Below are 16,898 nucleotides of genomic sequence, written 5' to 3'. Positions count from 1 at the left end.
CATGGGTTTGTTTTTTGTATTAAACCTACTTAGTATATCCCAGCCAAGCCTAGCATGTCCCAGCCAAGCCTAGCATGTCCCAGCCAAGCCTAGCATGTCCCAGCCAAGCCTAGCATGTCCCAGCCAAGCCTAGCATGTCCCCATCAAACGTAGCATGTCTCAATTAAACTTAGCCTATCCCATCAACGTTAACCTAAGAAAGGCTAAGCTATTACAGCCTAACCTAACCTTTCATAACCTGGTACAGCCTAAACTCACATATACACAGTTTTAACAGTTAGAAATGGCGTGTTACGCGAACCATCTGAGGTAGGAATTGGCTGCGTACCTCATCTGGAGGGAATGGGTGAGAGACTGAGGTACGAGGAGAATATAAGGGAACGAGACACGAAGAATGAAGAAAAAAGGTATGGGTGAGATGAGAGAGAGAGAGAGGGGGGGGGGTAAGGATTGGGGGGAAGGGCAGGCAGGTAGAAGAGGTAAGGTGGTTAACGCGGACAGAGGCATGACCTAACCATACCCATTTAGCGGTCTATATGCAACGTGAATACCGATACCCAGTCGGTATATAGCTGCCGCCGGCAACATGCCCGGTGCCCACTTTCTGGCGGCGGCGCGCTTCCTCAATAGCTCTTATGACGTTGTGGACGAAGGTGTGAAGTGCTTTTGCCTCCCTAAGGGTGAGTTCCTCATCCTCCTGTTCTCAGAAAGGTGTGTGTGTGTGTGTGTGTGTGTGTGTGTGTGTGTGTGTGTGTGTGCTCACCTAATTGTACCTGCACGGGGGAGGGGTTGAGCTTCGGCTCTTTGGTCCCGCCTTTCATCTCAGTCAACGGGTGTACGGGTTCCTGAGCCTACTGGGGTTCTATCAGATCTACATATGAAACTGTGTCTGGAGTCTGTCTCCAGCCATCACCTACTAGAGCTACTTTGACGCTAAAAGTAGTAGCTTTCTGTGACTCATTTGGGTATACTAAAACTTAGTTTTCATTTGGGTAAACTAAAACTTAGTAAAACGAAGTTTTACTTAAGTTTTGCCAAGTTTAACAGTACAAGTTTACTAAGTTTAACAGTAAAACTTAGTAAAACTAAGTTTAACTTAGTAAAACTTAGGTTAAACTTAGTAAAACTAAGTTTTACTTAGTAAAACTAAGTTTTACTTCTCCTTGTCTTCCTCCTTCCCCAGTAGTTCACAGTAGGTTACACAGTAGTTCTCTGTTTCCTTGTGCGAGTATATCACCCGTGCTAAATAGTGTGATTTACCTATGCTAACAATTCCATTGAGAATGTGGAACTTATGTTTCCCTCTAACTCTTCTGTCTTCCAGCGACGTGAAGTTCAGTTCCTCGTAACTCAAGCCTCGTTGTTCTAGCAGTAATCTAGTGGCATACCTTTAAACCTTCTCCAACCTCGTCTTATAACTGACTTGGTATGGACTCCAGGCTGGAGCACATTACTCTAGGATTGGTCTGCCATATGTTGTATATAAGGTTCTAAATGATTCCTTCCTTTATATTGGCAGTTCGGATGTTTGCCAGCCTCGCATGCGCCGCTGATGATATTCTCTATATGTAGGCTTTGGTAAACACATTTTAGTGTAATATTAATTCCTAGATCTTTTTTTATCCATTTCATGGAGGATTTCGACTTCCATTTGGCGCCTTGTGTCTGGCCTGATTCCTCCACCCAACTTCATTACGTTACATTTACTGGAGAAATTCTAATAGCCATTTGTTGGTCTATACTTTCAGTTTGTCTTTTTTTTTTTGTAGCCACTTGCTTTTGTAGCCACTTGCTCTCAATCTTACTCCTAATGTAAAAAGTTTTCTGGAAACCCTAAAATATGCAGTCTGTCCACCCTTCTCCATATCTAAGTATTGTCGCCTGGCCGTAAAATTCTATTAAACCTGCGAAGCAAGATTTAGTGTCCCTGAACCCATGCTGGTGATGTGTTATAAAGTTCTTCTTCTCTCCAAGTGTTCTTCTAGTTTTCACAATCTTCTCAATTACCTTGCATGGTATACAAGTTAGGGACACTGGCTCTGGGACTACATTAGCTTTCATCCAACTTTCTGGTAGTTCTCTGTTACCATTGACCTATTAAATACCAAAGAGAGTAACAAGAATAGTGCTTTTGCTCCCTCTTTTTAGTATCCATGGTAAGATAACGTCAAGGCCAACAGCCTTTGTCTTATCTAGTTCCTGCAGATGCTGCCTTACCTCACCACTGGTAATCTTAAATTCCTTCAGGGGCGTCTGTTTAAATGCCTCCTCTCTTAGTTCAGGAACTTCTCCTTGCTGTATTGTGAAGGCCTCCTGAAATTTCTTGTCGAATTCCTCACACACCTTGGTGTCATTCTCAGTGAACCTGTCTGCCCCTATTCTTTGTGTCACCTCCTGTTCCTTCACTGTAATTTTCCTCCTGATGTGGCTGTGAAGTCATTTGCTTTGTCTTTGCTTTATTGGATACATCATTTTCATACTGGCTCTCTGCTTCTTCTCTCACACTTAGGTATTCAGTGCTGGAACTCTGGTATCTTCCTCTGCTCTCTGGTCTTCTGTTATTCCTGCAGTCTCTCCATGCTCTTGTACTGAGTTGCTTTGGCAGCTTACATCCCTGATTACGCCGTGGGTTCCTCCTTTGTATTTCGTTTTTTCCCCCTTTTGAACTGGGACAAACTTGTTTGCTGCATCATATCATAGTCCATCATATCTTGTGCAGCTTTTCCTCTGAGCTCTGTTGCCCCGTGGTATTTCTATTAGGAATGTCCTTATCTCCTCGTAATTTCCCGTGTGTGTGTGTGTGTGTGTGTGTGTGTGTGTGTGTGTGTGTGTACTCACCTGGTTGTGCTTGCGGGGGTTGAGCTCTGGCTCTTTGGTCCCGCCTCTCAACCGTCAATCAACTGGTGTACAGGTTCCTGAGCCTACTGGGCTCTATCATATCTACACTTGAAACTGTGTATGGAGTCAGCCTCCACCACATTACTTCCTAATGCATTCCATTTGTCAACCACTCTGACACTAAAAAAGTTCTTTCTAATATCTCTGTGGCTCATTTGGGCACTCAGTTTCCACCTGTGTCCCCTAGTTCGATAGAAGATAAAGATTAAACCACCCAAGAGGTGACACGGGCATGAATAGCCCGTAAGTGGTGGCCCTTTTGAGCCATTACCAGTATCAAGAGCTGATACTGGAGATCTGTGGAGGTGCGACTGCACCCTGCGTGACGGGAGATGTCTCCCGTCCCCTAGTTCGTGTGCCCCTTGTGTTAAATAGCCTGTCTTTATCAACCCTGTCGATTCCCTTGAGAATCTTGAATGTGGTGATCATGTCCCCCCTAACTCGTCTGTCTTCCAACGAAGTGAGGTTTAATTCCCGTAGTCTCTCCTCGTAGCTCATACCTCTCAGCTCGGGTACTAGTCTGGTGGCAAACCTTTGAACCTTTTCCAGTTTAGTCTTATGCTTGACTAGATATGGACTCCATGCAGGAGCCGCATACTCCAGGATTGGTCTGACATATGTGATATATAATGTTCTGAAAGATTCCTTACACAAGTTTCCAAAGGCCGTTCTTATGTTAGCCAACCTGGCTAACCTGTGTGTGTGTGTGTGTGTGTGTGTGTGTGTGTGTGTGTGTGTAGTTTTTGGACTTTGTGTTTCCAATCGCCGGTTTTCTAATGAAATGACTCCCGATCTAGTTTATCTATTATATCCTCATAACCAGGCAATGACCATCCCCAAGATGCAACCCACAACAGCTTTCTAACTCCCAGATGTGTGTGCAAGTGCGTGCGTGCGTCTTGCGTGTGTAGGTAGTTGCATCTGGAAGGCGTATACCCGTTTAATTATAGACCAGTCATCTCTTCAGCGGGGATTAAATTATATTTTAGATTATAGAGATAACATGCGGTGGGTGTTGGTACTCACCTAGTTGTATTCACCTGGGCGTATTTGCAGGCGATTAGCTGCGGCTCTTGGGTCGCGCCTCTCGCGTGTGCGTGTGAGAGTTTTGTGTGTGTGTAGGGGAGGATAGATGTGGGATGTGAGAGGATGGAGAAAATGAGGAACAGAGAGAGAGAGAGAGAGAGAGAGAGGAAAATTTAGATCTTGGCTTAATTCGAGGCTTTTTGGTCCACCTGTGTTCCCTTGCTCGTGTGCAGCACCTGTCAAGATGGTCCTGATTTACCCCTCTAAATTACCTTTGATTTGTGTCTGTGTGTGTGATGATCAAGTCTTTCCTCTTAACTCTTACCTCTTACCTCTGGTACTTGTCCAGTTTTTCTGTTTTACGAGATGCAGACTCCAGCTAGATTTGCTTCTTATAGAATTGGTCTGACATATGTGATATACAGAGATGTGACCGGCTCCCTGTCCACGTCTTTGTAGGTAGTTATTAAGATTTACGTTGCATGTCCTGCTGATGATATTCGGTCGCTGTACTTACCCCATCAGTATTTACCTATCGGTGCCTACAGGGGAGTGAAGTTTTAGCTCTTTATGCCCCACTTAGTAGCCTCGTATATGTAGCGTCTCAACTTAACTCAGACTTTCTCAGACTTGATTCAGACTTTCGAAGTTGAATTGGGCCTTAAAGGTGGCTTCCTTCCGATCTACCAGCCTAATGTTGCTGGGAGATCGTTTCCTCTTACTCTTGTTGGTGTTGTGACATGTTGCTTTAAGAAGTCTGCCACGTCTGTCAGTTTTAATCTCTCGTGATTACTCTGATAACTTCTTGGGAAGAAGACATTTCCCTATAAAGCTTGTTAGTTTCGTTTATGTTATTGCGATCACTTGTGGTGGCACTTCTGCCACTCTTTCCTGTACCTTTAATCCTTGATTAGCAACTCCAGCTGCAATCTTGTGAACATTACTCTTGTATGCTGCTCCTGACAACTGAGATGCGCACCCCTTCCATCCCCGATGAGTATTTCCTCGTTGTTGTTGTTATAGATTCAGCTACTCGGAACACGTTCCAAGTAGCACGGGCTATGGTGAGCCCGTAACCTACCTGGCACAGGAGCGGGGCAAGTAGCATGGGGGGGGGGGGGCGGCTATGGTGAGCCCGTAACTTACCTGGCACAGGAGCGGGGCAAGTAGCATGGGGGGCTATGGTGAGCCCGTAGTGAGTATTTGCTCATTTGCCTGCATTTATGTATCTAATGAGGGTATGGTGAACCAGTCACTCTTGCCTATTAGTTTGTGTAGATGCCACGTTAGGCTGGGTAGCTCTGTTATCTCCCTCTGTAGTGCTCCTCTATATTTCATTGTTGACCTAGTATGCTCCACTATTTCCCCGTGTTTCTACTTTCATTACGGGCTATTCATGCCCGTGCCACCTCTTGGGTGGCTTAATTTTATCAATCATTTACTTTCTGAGGCCAGATTTGGTTCATTCTATGCCCTGTTTCTGCCATTTTCTGATCTTGCGTTTCTCATTTGGTTTTCTTTTCTTTTGGAGGACGTTCGACCTCCTGTCCTCAGCATTCATCTTTATTACATTGCACTTTCTGGAGTTAAACGTTCGCAGCCACTTGTTAGACTATTCTTGCAGTCTACCTGTCTTTTTGTTCATTGCCATTTCGCTTTGTGTTGATCTTGTTATAAAATCTTATGTAATCAAACATTGTGAGAAAGGAATTTATCGCTCTCTGTGAGATGATTGACATACATCAGTAGGGGCCTCTGAGGGTCCTCGTTAGTAACGTATCGTAACACTGACGACTTTTCTCACACTGTATTGTGTTGTTTAGCTGCCCTGTTATGTGCTGTTCGCTTTCCTTGCAGCACTCCCACTTGCGTGAGAGCTGAGTGCTAGCTACACATGTAGCTAGCTATAGTTTAGGACGTATAGGGTTCGTCCTATACGTCTAGGACGTATAGGGAACGTATAGGGTACACATAGTTTAGGACGTATAGGGTACACATACAGCTAGCTACACATGTAGCTAGCTCTCGACACTCACTCGACACTGCAGGTTTTGCCTTAGCTGCTGGGCTCCGCCTTTCAGCAATGGCTCCCATACTTCTTGTTTATTAATCATAATTCGAGCATTATGTACGTGTGTGTGTGTGTGTGTGTGTGTGTGTGTGTGTGTGTGTGTGTGTGTGTGTGCGTGCGTGCGTGCGTGCGTGCGTGCGTGCGTGCGTGTGTCTATGTGCGTGCGTGTATATACATACCGGTCGTCATATGTGAGAACCCTTATGCGTATATACGCCCCCTACACGACATCGTCGGCGGCGTTCGTGATAACGATCATTACTTCGTGCGTTCGTTACGCAGAGGTGTAGAAGGGGGGTAGAGGGGGCGGGGTTCTCCCCCCCCCCCCCGCACTAAACCACCGTACTGGCCCAGAATTGCAACGATGCACATAACTGCAGGAACCCGAGAGATTACAGAGGAGCCCGGCGGTCCTGCGTCTAATGATCACATTGCAACGTGATTCATCGCTGGTCAAAAACCCCTTCATACACCACAAAAAAGAAAAAAGATCCTAATTTGAAACATGAGGTAAATTAAACGGCCCTGTCTGCCGTATTGATGAAGGGAGGACCTTAGCCTGTATTGACTTGCACATCTAAGATGGTTACACGATCTTGACTTCCTCCTTACCTGCATATCTTCCACCCCATATATTGTATTTTTTATTTTATTTTATTTTTTTTTGTATACAAGATGATGCAGGTAGTTCATCTTTGTAAACAAAAAATATATATACAAAAAAGAAGAGGTTTAAAGAGGTGTATTCGTGGATGTTATTACGATGTTTATTGGCTTTGGGTCTGGCTGAGAGGGTCTGGCTGGGAGGGTCTGGCTGTTGAGGGTCTGGCTGGGAGGGTCTGGCTGGGAGGGTCTGGCTGGGAGGGGTCTGGCTGGGAGGGGTGTGGCTGGTAGGGTGTGGCTGTTGAGGGTCTGGCTGTTGAGGGTGTGGCTGTTGAGGGTGTGGCTGGGAGGGTCTGGCTGGGAGGGTCTGGCTGGGTCTGGCTGGGGGGGTCTGGCTGAGAGGGTCTGGCTGGGAGGGTCTGGCTGGGTGTGGCTGGGAGGGTCTGGCTGAGAGGGTCTGGCTGGGAGGGTCTGGTTGGGAGGGTCTGGCTGGGAGGGTCTGGTTGGGAGGGTCTGGCTGGGAGGGTCTGGCTGGGAGGGTCTGGCTGGGAGGGTCTGGCTGGAAGGGTCTGGCTGGGAGGGTCTGGCTGGGAGGGTCTGGCTGTTGAGGGTCTGGCTGTTGAGGGTCTGGCTGTTGAGGGTCTGGCTGTTGAGGGTCTGGCTGGGAGGGTCTGGCTGGGTCTGGCTGGGAGGGGTCTGGCTGGGAGGGTCTGGCTGGGTCTGGCTGGGTCCTGGCTGGGAGGGTCCTGGCTGGGAGGGTCTGGCTGGGAGGGTCTGCCTGGTAGGGTCTGGCAGGGAGGGTCTGCCTGGTAGGGTCTGGCTGGGAGGGTCTGGCTGGGTCTGCCTGGTAGGGTCTGGCTGGGAGGGTCTGGCTGGTAGGGTCTGGCTGGGAGGGTCTGGCTGGGAGGGTCTGGCTGGGAGGGTCTGCCTGGGAGGGTCTGGCTGGGTCTGGCTGGGAGGGTCTGGCTGGGAGGGTCTGGCTGGGAGGGGTCTGGCTGGGAGGGTCTGCCTGGTAGGGTCTGGCTGGGTCTGCCTGGTAGGGTCTGGCTGGGAGGGTCTGCCTGGTAGGGTCTGGCTGGGTCTGCCTGGTAGGGTCTGGCTGGGTCTGCCTGGTAGGGTCTGGCTGGGTCTGCCTGGTAGGGTCTGGCTGGGTCTGCCTGGTAGGGTCTGGCTGGGAGGGTCTGCCTGGTAGGGTCTGCCTGGGAGGGTCTGGCTGGGTCTGGCTGGGAGGGGTCTGGCTGGGAGGGGTCTGGCTGGGAGGGTCTGCCTGGTAGGGTCTGGCTGGGTCTGGCTGGGAGGGTCTGGCTGGGTCTGGCTGGGTCTGCCTGGTAGGGTCTGGCTGGGAGGGTTTGGCTGGGAGGGTCTGGCTGGGTCTGGCTGGGAGGGTCTGGCTGGGAGGGTCCTGGCTGGGAGGGTCTGGCTGGGAGGGTCTGGCTGGGAGGGTCTGGCAGGGAGGGTCTGGCAGGGAGGGTCTGCCTGGGAGGGTCTGGCTGGGAGGGTCTGGCTGGGTCTGGCTGGGAGGGTCTGGCTGGGAGGGTCTGGCTGGGAGGGTCTGACTGGGTCTGCCTGGTAGGGTCTGGCTGGGTCTGCTTGGTAGGGTCTGGCTGGGTCTGCCTGGTAGGGTCTGGCTGGGAGGGTCTGCCTGGTAGGGTCTGGCTGGGAGGGTCTGGCTGGATCTGCTTGGTAGGGTCTGGCTGGGTCTGCCTGGTAGGGTCTGGCTGGGAGGGTCTGGCTGGGAGGGTCTGGCTGGGAGGGTCTGGCTGGGTCTGGCTGGGAGGGTCTGGCTGGGTCTGGCAGGGAGGGTCTGCCTGGTAGGGTCTGGCTGGGAGGGTCTGGCTGGGTCTGCCTGGTAGGGTCTGGCTGGGAGGGTCTGGCTGGTAGGGTCTGGCTGGGAGGGTCTGGCTGGGAGGGTCTGCCTGGGAGGGTCTGCCTGGTAGGGTCTGGCTGGGTCTGGCTGGGAGGGTCTGGCTGGGAGGGGTCTGGCTGGGAGGGTCTGCCTGGTAGGGTCTGGCTGGGTCTGCCTGGTAGGGTCTGGCTGGGAGGGTCTGCCTGGTAGGGTCTGGCTGGGTCTGCCTGGTAGGGTCTGGCTGGGTCTGCCTGGTAGGGTCTGGCTGGGAGGGTCTGCCTGGTAGGGTCTGCCTGGTAGGGTCTGCCTGGTAGGGTCTGCCTGGGAGGGTCTGGCTGGGTCTGGCTGGGAGGGGTCTGGCTGGGAGGGGTCTGGCTGGGAGGGTCTGCCTGGTAGGGTCTGGCTGGGTCTGCCTGGGAGGGTCTGGCTGGGAGGGTCTGGCTGGGAGGGTCTGCCTGGGAGGGTCTGGCTGGGAGGGTCTGGCTGGGTCTGGCTGGGTCTGCCTGGTAGGGTCTGGCTGGGAGGGTCTGGCTGGGTCTGGCTGGGAGGGGTCTGGCTGGGAGGGTCTGCCTGGTAGGGTCTGGCTGGGTCTGCCTGGGAGGGTCTGGCTGGGAGGGTCTAGCTGGGAGGGTCTGTCTGGGAGGGTCTGGCTGGGAGGGTCTGGTTGGGTCTGGCTGGGTCTGCCTGGTAGGGTCTGGCTGGGAGGGTTTGGCTGGGAGGGTCTGGCTGGGTCTGGCTGGGAGGGTCTGGCTGGGAGGGTCCTGGCTGGGAGGGTCTGGCTGGGAGGGTCTGGCAGGGAGGGTCTGGCTAGGAGGGTCTGGCAGGGAGGGTCTGCCTGGGAGGGTCTGGCTGGGAGGGTCTGGCTGGGTCTGCCTGGGAGGGTCTGGCTGGGAGGGTCTGACTGGGTCTGCCTGGTAGGGTCTGGCTGGGTCTGCTTGGTAGGGTCTGGCTGGGTCTGCCTGGTAGGGTCTGGCTGGGAGGGTCTGCCTGGTAGGGTCTGGCTGGGAGGGTCTGGCTGGATCTGCTTGGTAGGGTCTGGCTGGGTCTGCCTGGTAGGGTCTGGCTGGGAGGGTCTGGCTGGGAGGGTCTGGCTGGGAGGGTCTGGCTGGGTCTGGCTGGGAGGGTCTGGCTGGGTCTGCCTGGTAGGGTCTGGCTGGGAGGGTCTGGCTGGGAGGATCTGGCTGGGAGGGGTCTGGCTGGGAGGGGTCTGGCTGGGAGGGGTCTGGCTGGGAGGGGTCTGGCTGGGAGGATCTGGCTGGGAGGATCTGGCTGGGAGGGGTCTGGCTGGGAGGGGTCGGGCTGGGAGGGGTCGGGCTGGGAGGGATCTGGCTGGGAGGGGTCTGGCTGGGAGGGGTCTGGCTGGGAGGGGTCTGGCTGGGAGGGTCTGGCTAGGAGCGTGGATGTGTACTCACCTAGTTATATTCAACTAGTTGTACTTGCGGGGTTGAGCCTTGGCTCTTTGGCCCCGCCTCTCGACAGTCAATGTGTGAATGTCTGTAAGAACCTGAGATGGTCTGTAAGAGCCTGAGATGGTCTGTAAGAGCCTAAGATGGTCTGTAAGAGCCTGAGAGGGCCTGTGAAAGCCTGAGAGGGTCAGAGCCTGTGATGGTCTGTGAGAGCCTGAGATGGTCTGTAAGTGCCTGAGATGGTCTGTAAGAGCCTAAGATAGTTTGTGAGAGCCTGAGAGAGTCTGTAAGAGCCTGAGAGAGTCTGTAAGAGCCTGAGAGGATATGTGTGTGTTCGTAATAACCTGGGAGGAGCCTGGGAGGAGGAGCCTGGGAGGAGTCTGGGAGGAGCCTGGGAGGAGCCTGGGAGGAGCCTGGGAGGAGGAGCCTGGGAGGAGGAGCCTGGGAGGAGCCTGGGAGGAGCCTGGGAGGAGGAGCCTGGGAGGAGGAGCCTGGGAGGAGCCTGGGCTGGTGATTGTATGGAGTCGCCCAGAGTTTTTGTTATCTTTTTTTCCTACACTTCAAAAGTTCAACCACATTTTATTTTCATGGCTTCTTATTTAATCTCTACTTATTTAACTCTTAAGATTAAATATAGCTGTAGCGAACCACAGCTGGTACATATATATATATAATATATATATAAATATATATAATATATAATATTTATTTAATTTACATATTATGCACCTCTCAAAGATTTATTATGTAATGCAACGGTTTTGTAATGTATATATGTTTTGTTATTATAAACTAAGCTTGCAAAAACATTTCAGTCACCTACGGTTGACCAGTCTAGTAAGGCGGAGGCCTGGTTGACGACCGGGCCGCGGGGTCGCTGAGCCCCGAAATCATCTCAAGGTATCCTCAAGGCAAGGTACCTTGAGGTTGAGTGTTCAGTAAATTACTAGTGTATTTTAGTAGCTCACTAACTGTCTCTGTTGGATAGACGGAAATCTTTGGCGGCTTTGGTTACAATTATTAAACAGTTAATGAGCTCGGAAGCACCAGGAGGCTGTTTGTAACAATAACAACAGTTGATTAGCAAGTTCTCATGCTTGTAAACTATTTAATAAATGTAACCAAAGCCGTCAAAGATTGAGAAAAGATGTACACGTTCATAAGTACTTGTGTAACTGCTTCGTGAATGTTAGAAACTAGTAACATTCTAGTCATTCTAATAACATTCTAATTACCCTAGGACTAGTAAAGAAAGCTTCATAAACTTTCCTAACCAAGGAGACGAAATAAGGCTGGTAAAACGCCTCTTAAAACATTTGCAACTTAACATTAGTGGTAAATGCGTGATCAGAATAATAACTATACAGTATAAGTAACGACGCGACGACAATTACACTAACAATTACAAATGTTATTTAACCAACAACAGCATATATAGTCATCAAGAGTTATGACAGAATGAAAAAAAAAACACGGATACTTTAAAAGCACTTTTTTTATTTCTATTTTTTTAAAGCTGAACAGCATCTCGTGGGAAGTGCGGTGGTAGAGAGTGTAAAGGTGTCGAGGTGAGGTCGTAAGTGTAGGCTTTCTCCCGGCACCAATCAGCGGTGATGGTTGGGTCGCCCATAGGAGGCCTAGCTGGTCGAGGACCGGGCCGCGGGGTCGCTGAGCCCCGAAAATCATCATCCTAAGGTGATATGGCCGAGAACTCCCTCCCCACCTTCATATAGTCCAGGGCAGCTGCACAAAAGCAGATGTACCTGAATGTGTTAATAAAAAATAAGTTATCTATGTGCCCCTCTGTCCCGCTCTCCTCTGTCTCTCTCATCATATAGTTCAGTGAGTGATTGAGCAATTAACTGCAGAACTGGAGTACTTTTACATTGCTAGCCAACATATGTAAATACATACATGTACGAATGTCCTATATAAACTGTGTTCGAGGTCTTTTCTTTTGAACGTAATGAGCGTTTACAAAGGTGAAATGCTATTCTGGCACGCTTAAAAAAACACACACACATGGACACACACACACACACACACACACACACACACACACACACACACACACACACACACACACACACACACACACGCGCGCGCGCGCGGGAAATGCACCTTACGACACTGGAAGACAGAAGAGTAAGGGGAGACATGATCACATCCTACAAAATCCTCAGAGGAATCGACCGGGTAAACAAGGATAAACTATTCAACACTGGTGGGACGCGAACAAGGGGACACAGGTGGAAACTGAGTACCCACATGAGCCACAGGGACGTTAGAAGGAACTTTTTCAGTGTCAGAGTAGTTAACAGATGGAATGCATTAGGCAGTGATGTGGTGGAGGCTGACTCCATACACAGTTTCAAATGTAGATATGATAGAGCCCAATAGGCTCAGGAACCTGTACACCAGTTGATTGACAGTTAAGAGGCGGGACCAAAGAGCCAGAGCTCAACCCCCCAAGCACAAATAGGTGAGTATAATAGGCGAGTACACGTACACGCAGTAACTGGTAAAGTGCTCCAGTGGATAAGGGAATACTTAAGTGTTACGGCCACGATGGGTCGCAACCTTGTTCTTTGCTGGAGGAACCAAAGTACTATTATCCGACCCCGAGTCGGTTATCTTGAGGTTATCTTGAGATGATTTCGGGGCTTTAGTGTCCCCGCGGCCCGGTCCTCGACCAGGCCTCCACCTCCAGGAAGCAGCCCGTGACAGCTGACTAACACCCAGGTACCTATTTTACTGCTAGGTAACAGGGGCATAGGGTGAAAGAAACTCTGCCCATTGTTTCTCGCCGGCGCCAGGGATCGAACCCGGGACCACAGGATCATAAGTCCAATGTGCTGTCCGCTTGGCCGACCGGCTCCTCGGTAGGACCCCGAGTCGGAAGTGGCTTTCAAGGAGTAGGCTTGGTAATACAAGTAAAACACAAAAGGGGGGAGTTGAAAGGAATACGACACTTCATAAATTATCAATATATTCACATTATCACTTTCCCATTACCTTAAATAGAATCATAAACGAAGTATTACTGCACTGATATATACACATGTGTCGCTCTCATAGGACACTAAACGCTCCTCGATGCTCATACAATGCAGCTTTGTCAACTTCCGTGTTTCCTCAACACACAGTACCGTCCTCAACCAGTACTGGGAAACACCAACGAGTCTACCCTAGCCACGGGCCAGCCTATACACAGTCTCACCTAGGTGCTCCTTGTGAACGCCCACAATCACTCACCAGCCTGGTGCTGGCAGAGAACATCAGCCTCGCGCTGCTGGGCCTCTACACGAACAAATACAAGGGTAGCGAACCCCCTGGCAGGAGCTTCTTGCAACTAGCTAGATACACTCCTCCGTAGCACCTCACTGTCGGTCGTCTCTCCTCTAGCCAGTCCCGGGATACGCCGAATTCTGTCCCTGCCACTTCACAGGCAGACAGCAGATAATACTCAGTTCCTCTTCGGCGGCGGCTCACTGCTCACGTAAAGCAGAATGAAGTAGAGAGATAATAGGCTGTCCTGGGTAGACTGACTGTCTTCGTACCACTGCAGCCCTCCGTCGCCTCTGTGGACACAGAGGCGACGTAGAAATACTACTTACGGACTCTGACATAAACATACAACTCCTCCCACAATAGATGGCACTGATTTTCTAGGCGCCACCTCACCAGAGGTCAGCAACAGCGACCCATCGAGCTGACCAGGGCAGGAATCTAGCGTTTCTTGCAGGTATCATACCGCCACCACCAGATGGCGTCGTCCATTTTGTGGGGGGTTTCGGGAGCGGACTCACAGATGGCATTGTCGTTGTAACACCCATGACCTCCCCCCCCCCCCTTAGAGTTCACACTCAGGGAAGCCTTCTCCAAGAGGTCAGCCCAGATGACCTCCGGTTTATCTTGTATGTTGATTAAAAAATTCCTGGGTTAGTCTTAGTCAGCAAAGTTTCAAGTATGTAATATTTCATTATACTCTTGTCAAACATTGCAATGGAATTAGACTCCAGATTCTTATGTGTAAACATCCATGGATCTCCCCCTTTTGGCCAGGTCAGAGGTCAGTCACACTCGTAATTAATAACTCCTCTCTTGAAGAGTGTATGGTGAATGTCAAACAAGCTTAATTGAAATATTTTTAAGTGTTTGTGCATGTGTGGCCGACTTCTTACATTCTTGGTGTGGGTAGACGTCGCTGCCCCATGCTCCGACGATGGAGTCGGGTTCGTAACACTAAGCAATAGGAAGCAAAGAGTTACAGTGAGGGGTGAGACCTTAGATTGGCGTGAAGTCACCAGTGGAGTCCCACAGGGCTCTGTACTCAGTCCTATCTTGTTTCTGATATACGTAAACGATCTCCCGGAGGGTATAGACTCATTCCTCTCAATGTTTGCTGACGACGCCAAAATTATGAGAAGGATTAAAACAGAAGAGGACTGCTTGAGGCTTCAAGAAGACCTAGGCAAACTAAAGGAATGATCGAACAAATGGTTGTTAGAGTTTAACCCAAGCAAATGTAATGCAATGAAGATAGGTGTAGGGAGCTAGGAGGCCAGTTACAAGATATCATTTGGGAGATGAAATTCTTCAAGAGTCAGAGAGAGAGAAAGACCTGGGGGTTGATATCACGCCAGACCTGTCCCCTGAAGCCCATATCAAGAGGATAACATCAGCAGCATATGCCAGGTTGGCTAACATTAGAACGGCATTTAGACACTTGTGCAAGGAATCATTCAGAACTTTGTATACCACCTATGTCAGACCAATCCTGGAGTATGCAGTCCCAGCATGGAGTCCATATCTAGTCAAAGACCAAACTGGAAAAAGTTCAAAGGTTTGCCACCAGACTAGTACCCGGGCTGAGAGGTATGAGCTACGAGGAGAGACTACGGGAACTAAACGTCGCGTCGCTAGAAGACAGAAGAGTTAGGGGGGATATGATCACCACGTACAAGATTCTCGGAGGAATTGACAGGGTAGATAAAGACAGGCTATTTAACACGGGTGGCACACGCACAAGGGGACACAAGTGGAAGCTGAGTACCCAAATAAACCACAGGGACATTAGAAAGAACTTTTTCAGTGTCAGAATAGTTAGTAAATGGAATGCATTAGGAAGTGATGTGAGGGAGGCTGACTCCATACACAGTTTCAAATATGGGCATGATGGAGTTTGAGAAGCTCAGGAACCTGTACACCAGTTGATTGACAGTTGAGAGGCGGGACCAAAGAGCCAAAGCTCAACCCCCGCAAGCACAACTAGGCGAGCACACACACAGACCTAACCTAAGCACAACATTGTGTGTTTGTTGAGGTCCAACTGATTTATTGCGCTGGGCAAAGGCACACCTCAGGTTGTAACAGGCTCTGTGGCATGTGGGTTATGACAGTCATCTCTCCCCTCTCTTCACACCCTCTTTTCCTCAATCCACGCCCCCTCTCCCTCAATCCACGCCCCCTCTCCCCTTAATCCACGCTTCCTCCCCTCACTCCACTTGCACACTTCAGTAATTTCTCTTCTAGCTTTTCTAGAAAATGTAAATTAATTTTGTTTTAACCTCTCTTTATAAGATTTCTCATTCCTGGAGTTAACTCTGCCATGCTTGTCTGTAATCATTCAAGACAATTGTGTCCTTTCTACAGTATGGGCGAACAAAATTGACCTGCATGATCTAAATAGGGCCTAACAAGAACATGTACCAGGGTAAAGAATAACATGCCCTCACACTCACTCCCCAACACACTCGTACGGACTCGCTCTCACCCTTACCCTCTCTCCCCAACACACTCACCCTTACCCCCACTCTCCAGCAGCCACAGTCCACAAACACACCTTCTGCATACGTTCCATTTGTAAACAAAACCTAATCATGTGATATAGGGCGGACGGAGGGGGAGGGGGGGAAGGGACGCAAAAACCCACCAAAGCTGAGGTGTCCTGGATGAGAGGGGGGAGAGGAGGGGGATGGAGTTAGGGGGGATGCCTCGGAGGAGTGGGGGAGTGGTTGTGGGGAGGGAGTCGAGCTGCAGACATAACATGAGCTCGATAAATGGCGACCTCCGTTGGGGGTGTAAGGTGGGGAGGGAGATGACGGTGGGGGAGGGAGAAATGTAGGGAGGTGGGGAGAGAAGTCCCAGCTATTCGAGTTTAAGGTCATGTGACGTCGCTGGCATGTGGCATGTTATCTATGTGGCCTTTTCCTGTGGTTGTATGAGGCGAAGGACGAAGAAAGAGTGTGTACTCACCTAATTGTACTCACCTAATTGTGCTTGCGGGGGTTGAGCTCTGGCTCTTTGGTCCCGCCTCTCAACCGTCAATCAACTGGTGTACAGATTCCTGAGCCTATTGGGCTCTATCATATCTCCATTTGAAACTGTGTATGGAGTCAGCCTCCACCACATCACTTCCTAATGCATTCCATTTACTAACTACTCTGACACTGAAAAAGTTCTTTCTAACGTCTCTGTGGCTCATTTGGGAACTCAGCTTCCACCTGTGTCCCCTTGTTCGCGTCCCACCAGTGTTGAATAGTTCATCCTTGTTTACCCGGTCGATTCCCCTGAGGATTTTGTAGGTTGTGATCATGTCCCCCCTTACTCTTCTGTCTTCCAGTGTCGTAAGGTGCATTTCCCGCAGCCTTTCCTCATAACTCATGCCTCTTAGTTCTGGGACTAGTCTAGTAGCATACCTTTGGACTTTTTCCAGCTTCGTCTTGTGCTTGACAAGGTACGGGCTCCATGCTGGGGCCGCATACTCCAGGATTGGTCTTACATATGTGGTGTACAAGGTTCTGAATGATTCCTTACACAGGTTCCTGAACGCCGTTCTGATGTTAGCCAGCCTCGCATATGCCGCAGACGTTATTCTCTTTATGTGGGCTTCAGGAGACAGGTTTGGTGTGATATCAACTCCTAGATCTTTCTCTCTGTCTGTTTCATTAAGTACTTCATCTCCTATTCTGTATCCTGTGCCTGGCCTCTTGTTTCCACTGCCTAGTTTCATTACTTTGCATTTACTCGGGTTGAACTTCAACAG

At 50.1% G+C, this 16,898-nt stretch overlaps 1 protein-coding gene across 1 annotated transcript in view; it reads left to right on the top strand.

Annotated features, from left to right (window-relative positions):
* The first annotated feature begins 342 nt into the window (after positions 1 to 342).
* LOC138369154 (serine-rich adhesin for platelets-like) overlaps positions 343 to 16,898 on the top strand; it is a 97,875-nt gene continuing 81,319 nt past the window's right edge. The window contains exons 1-2 of the mRNA XM_069332088.1: positions 343 to 407; positions 562 to 680. Coding sequence (XP_069188189.1) covers positions 343 to 407; positions 562 to 680 — 184 coding nt within the window. The remainder of the gene's footprint in view (positions 408 to 561; positions 681 to 16,898) is intronic.

This window comes from Procambarus clarkii, chromosome 27, assembly GCF_040958095.1.
Source record: "Procambarus clarkii isolate CNS0578487 chromosome 27, FALCON_Pclarkii_2.0, whole genome shotgun sequence".
Lineage (NCBI taxonomy): Eukaryota > Metazoa > Arthropoda > Malacostraca > Decapoda > Cambaridae > Procambarus > Procambarus clarkii.
The sequence above is the reverse complement of the archived record's forward strand: the minus strand, read 5'-3'. Positions and strand labels throughout refer to the sequence as shown.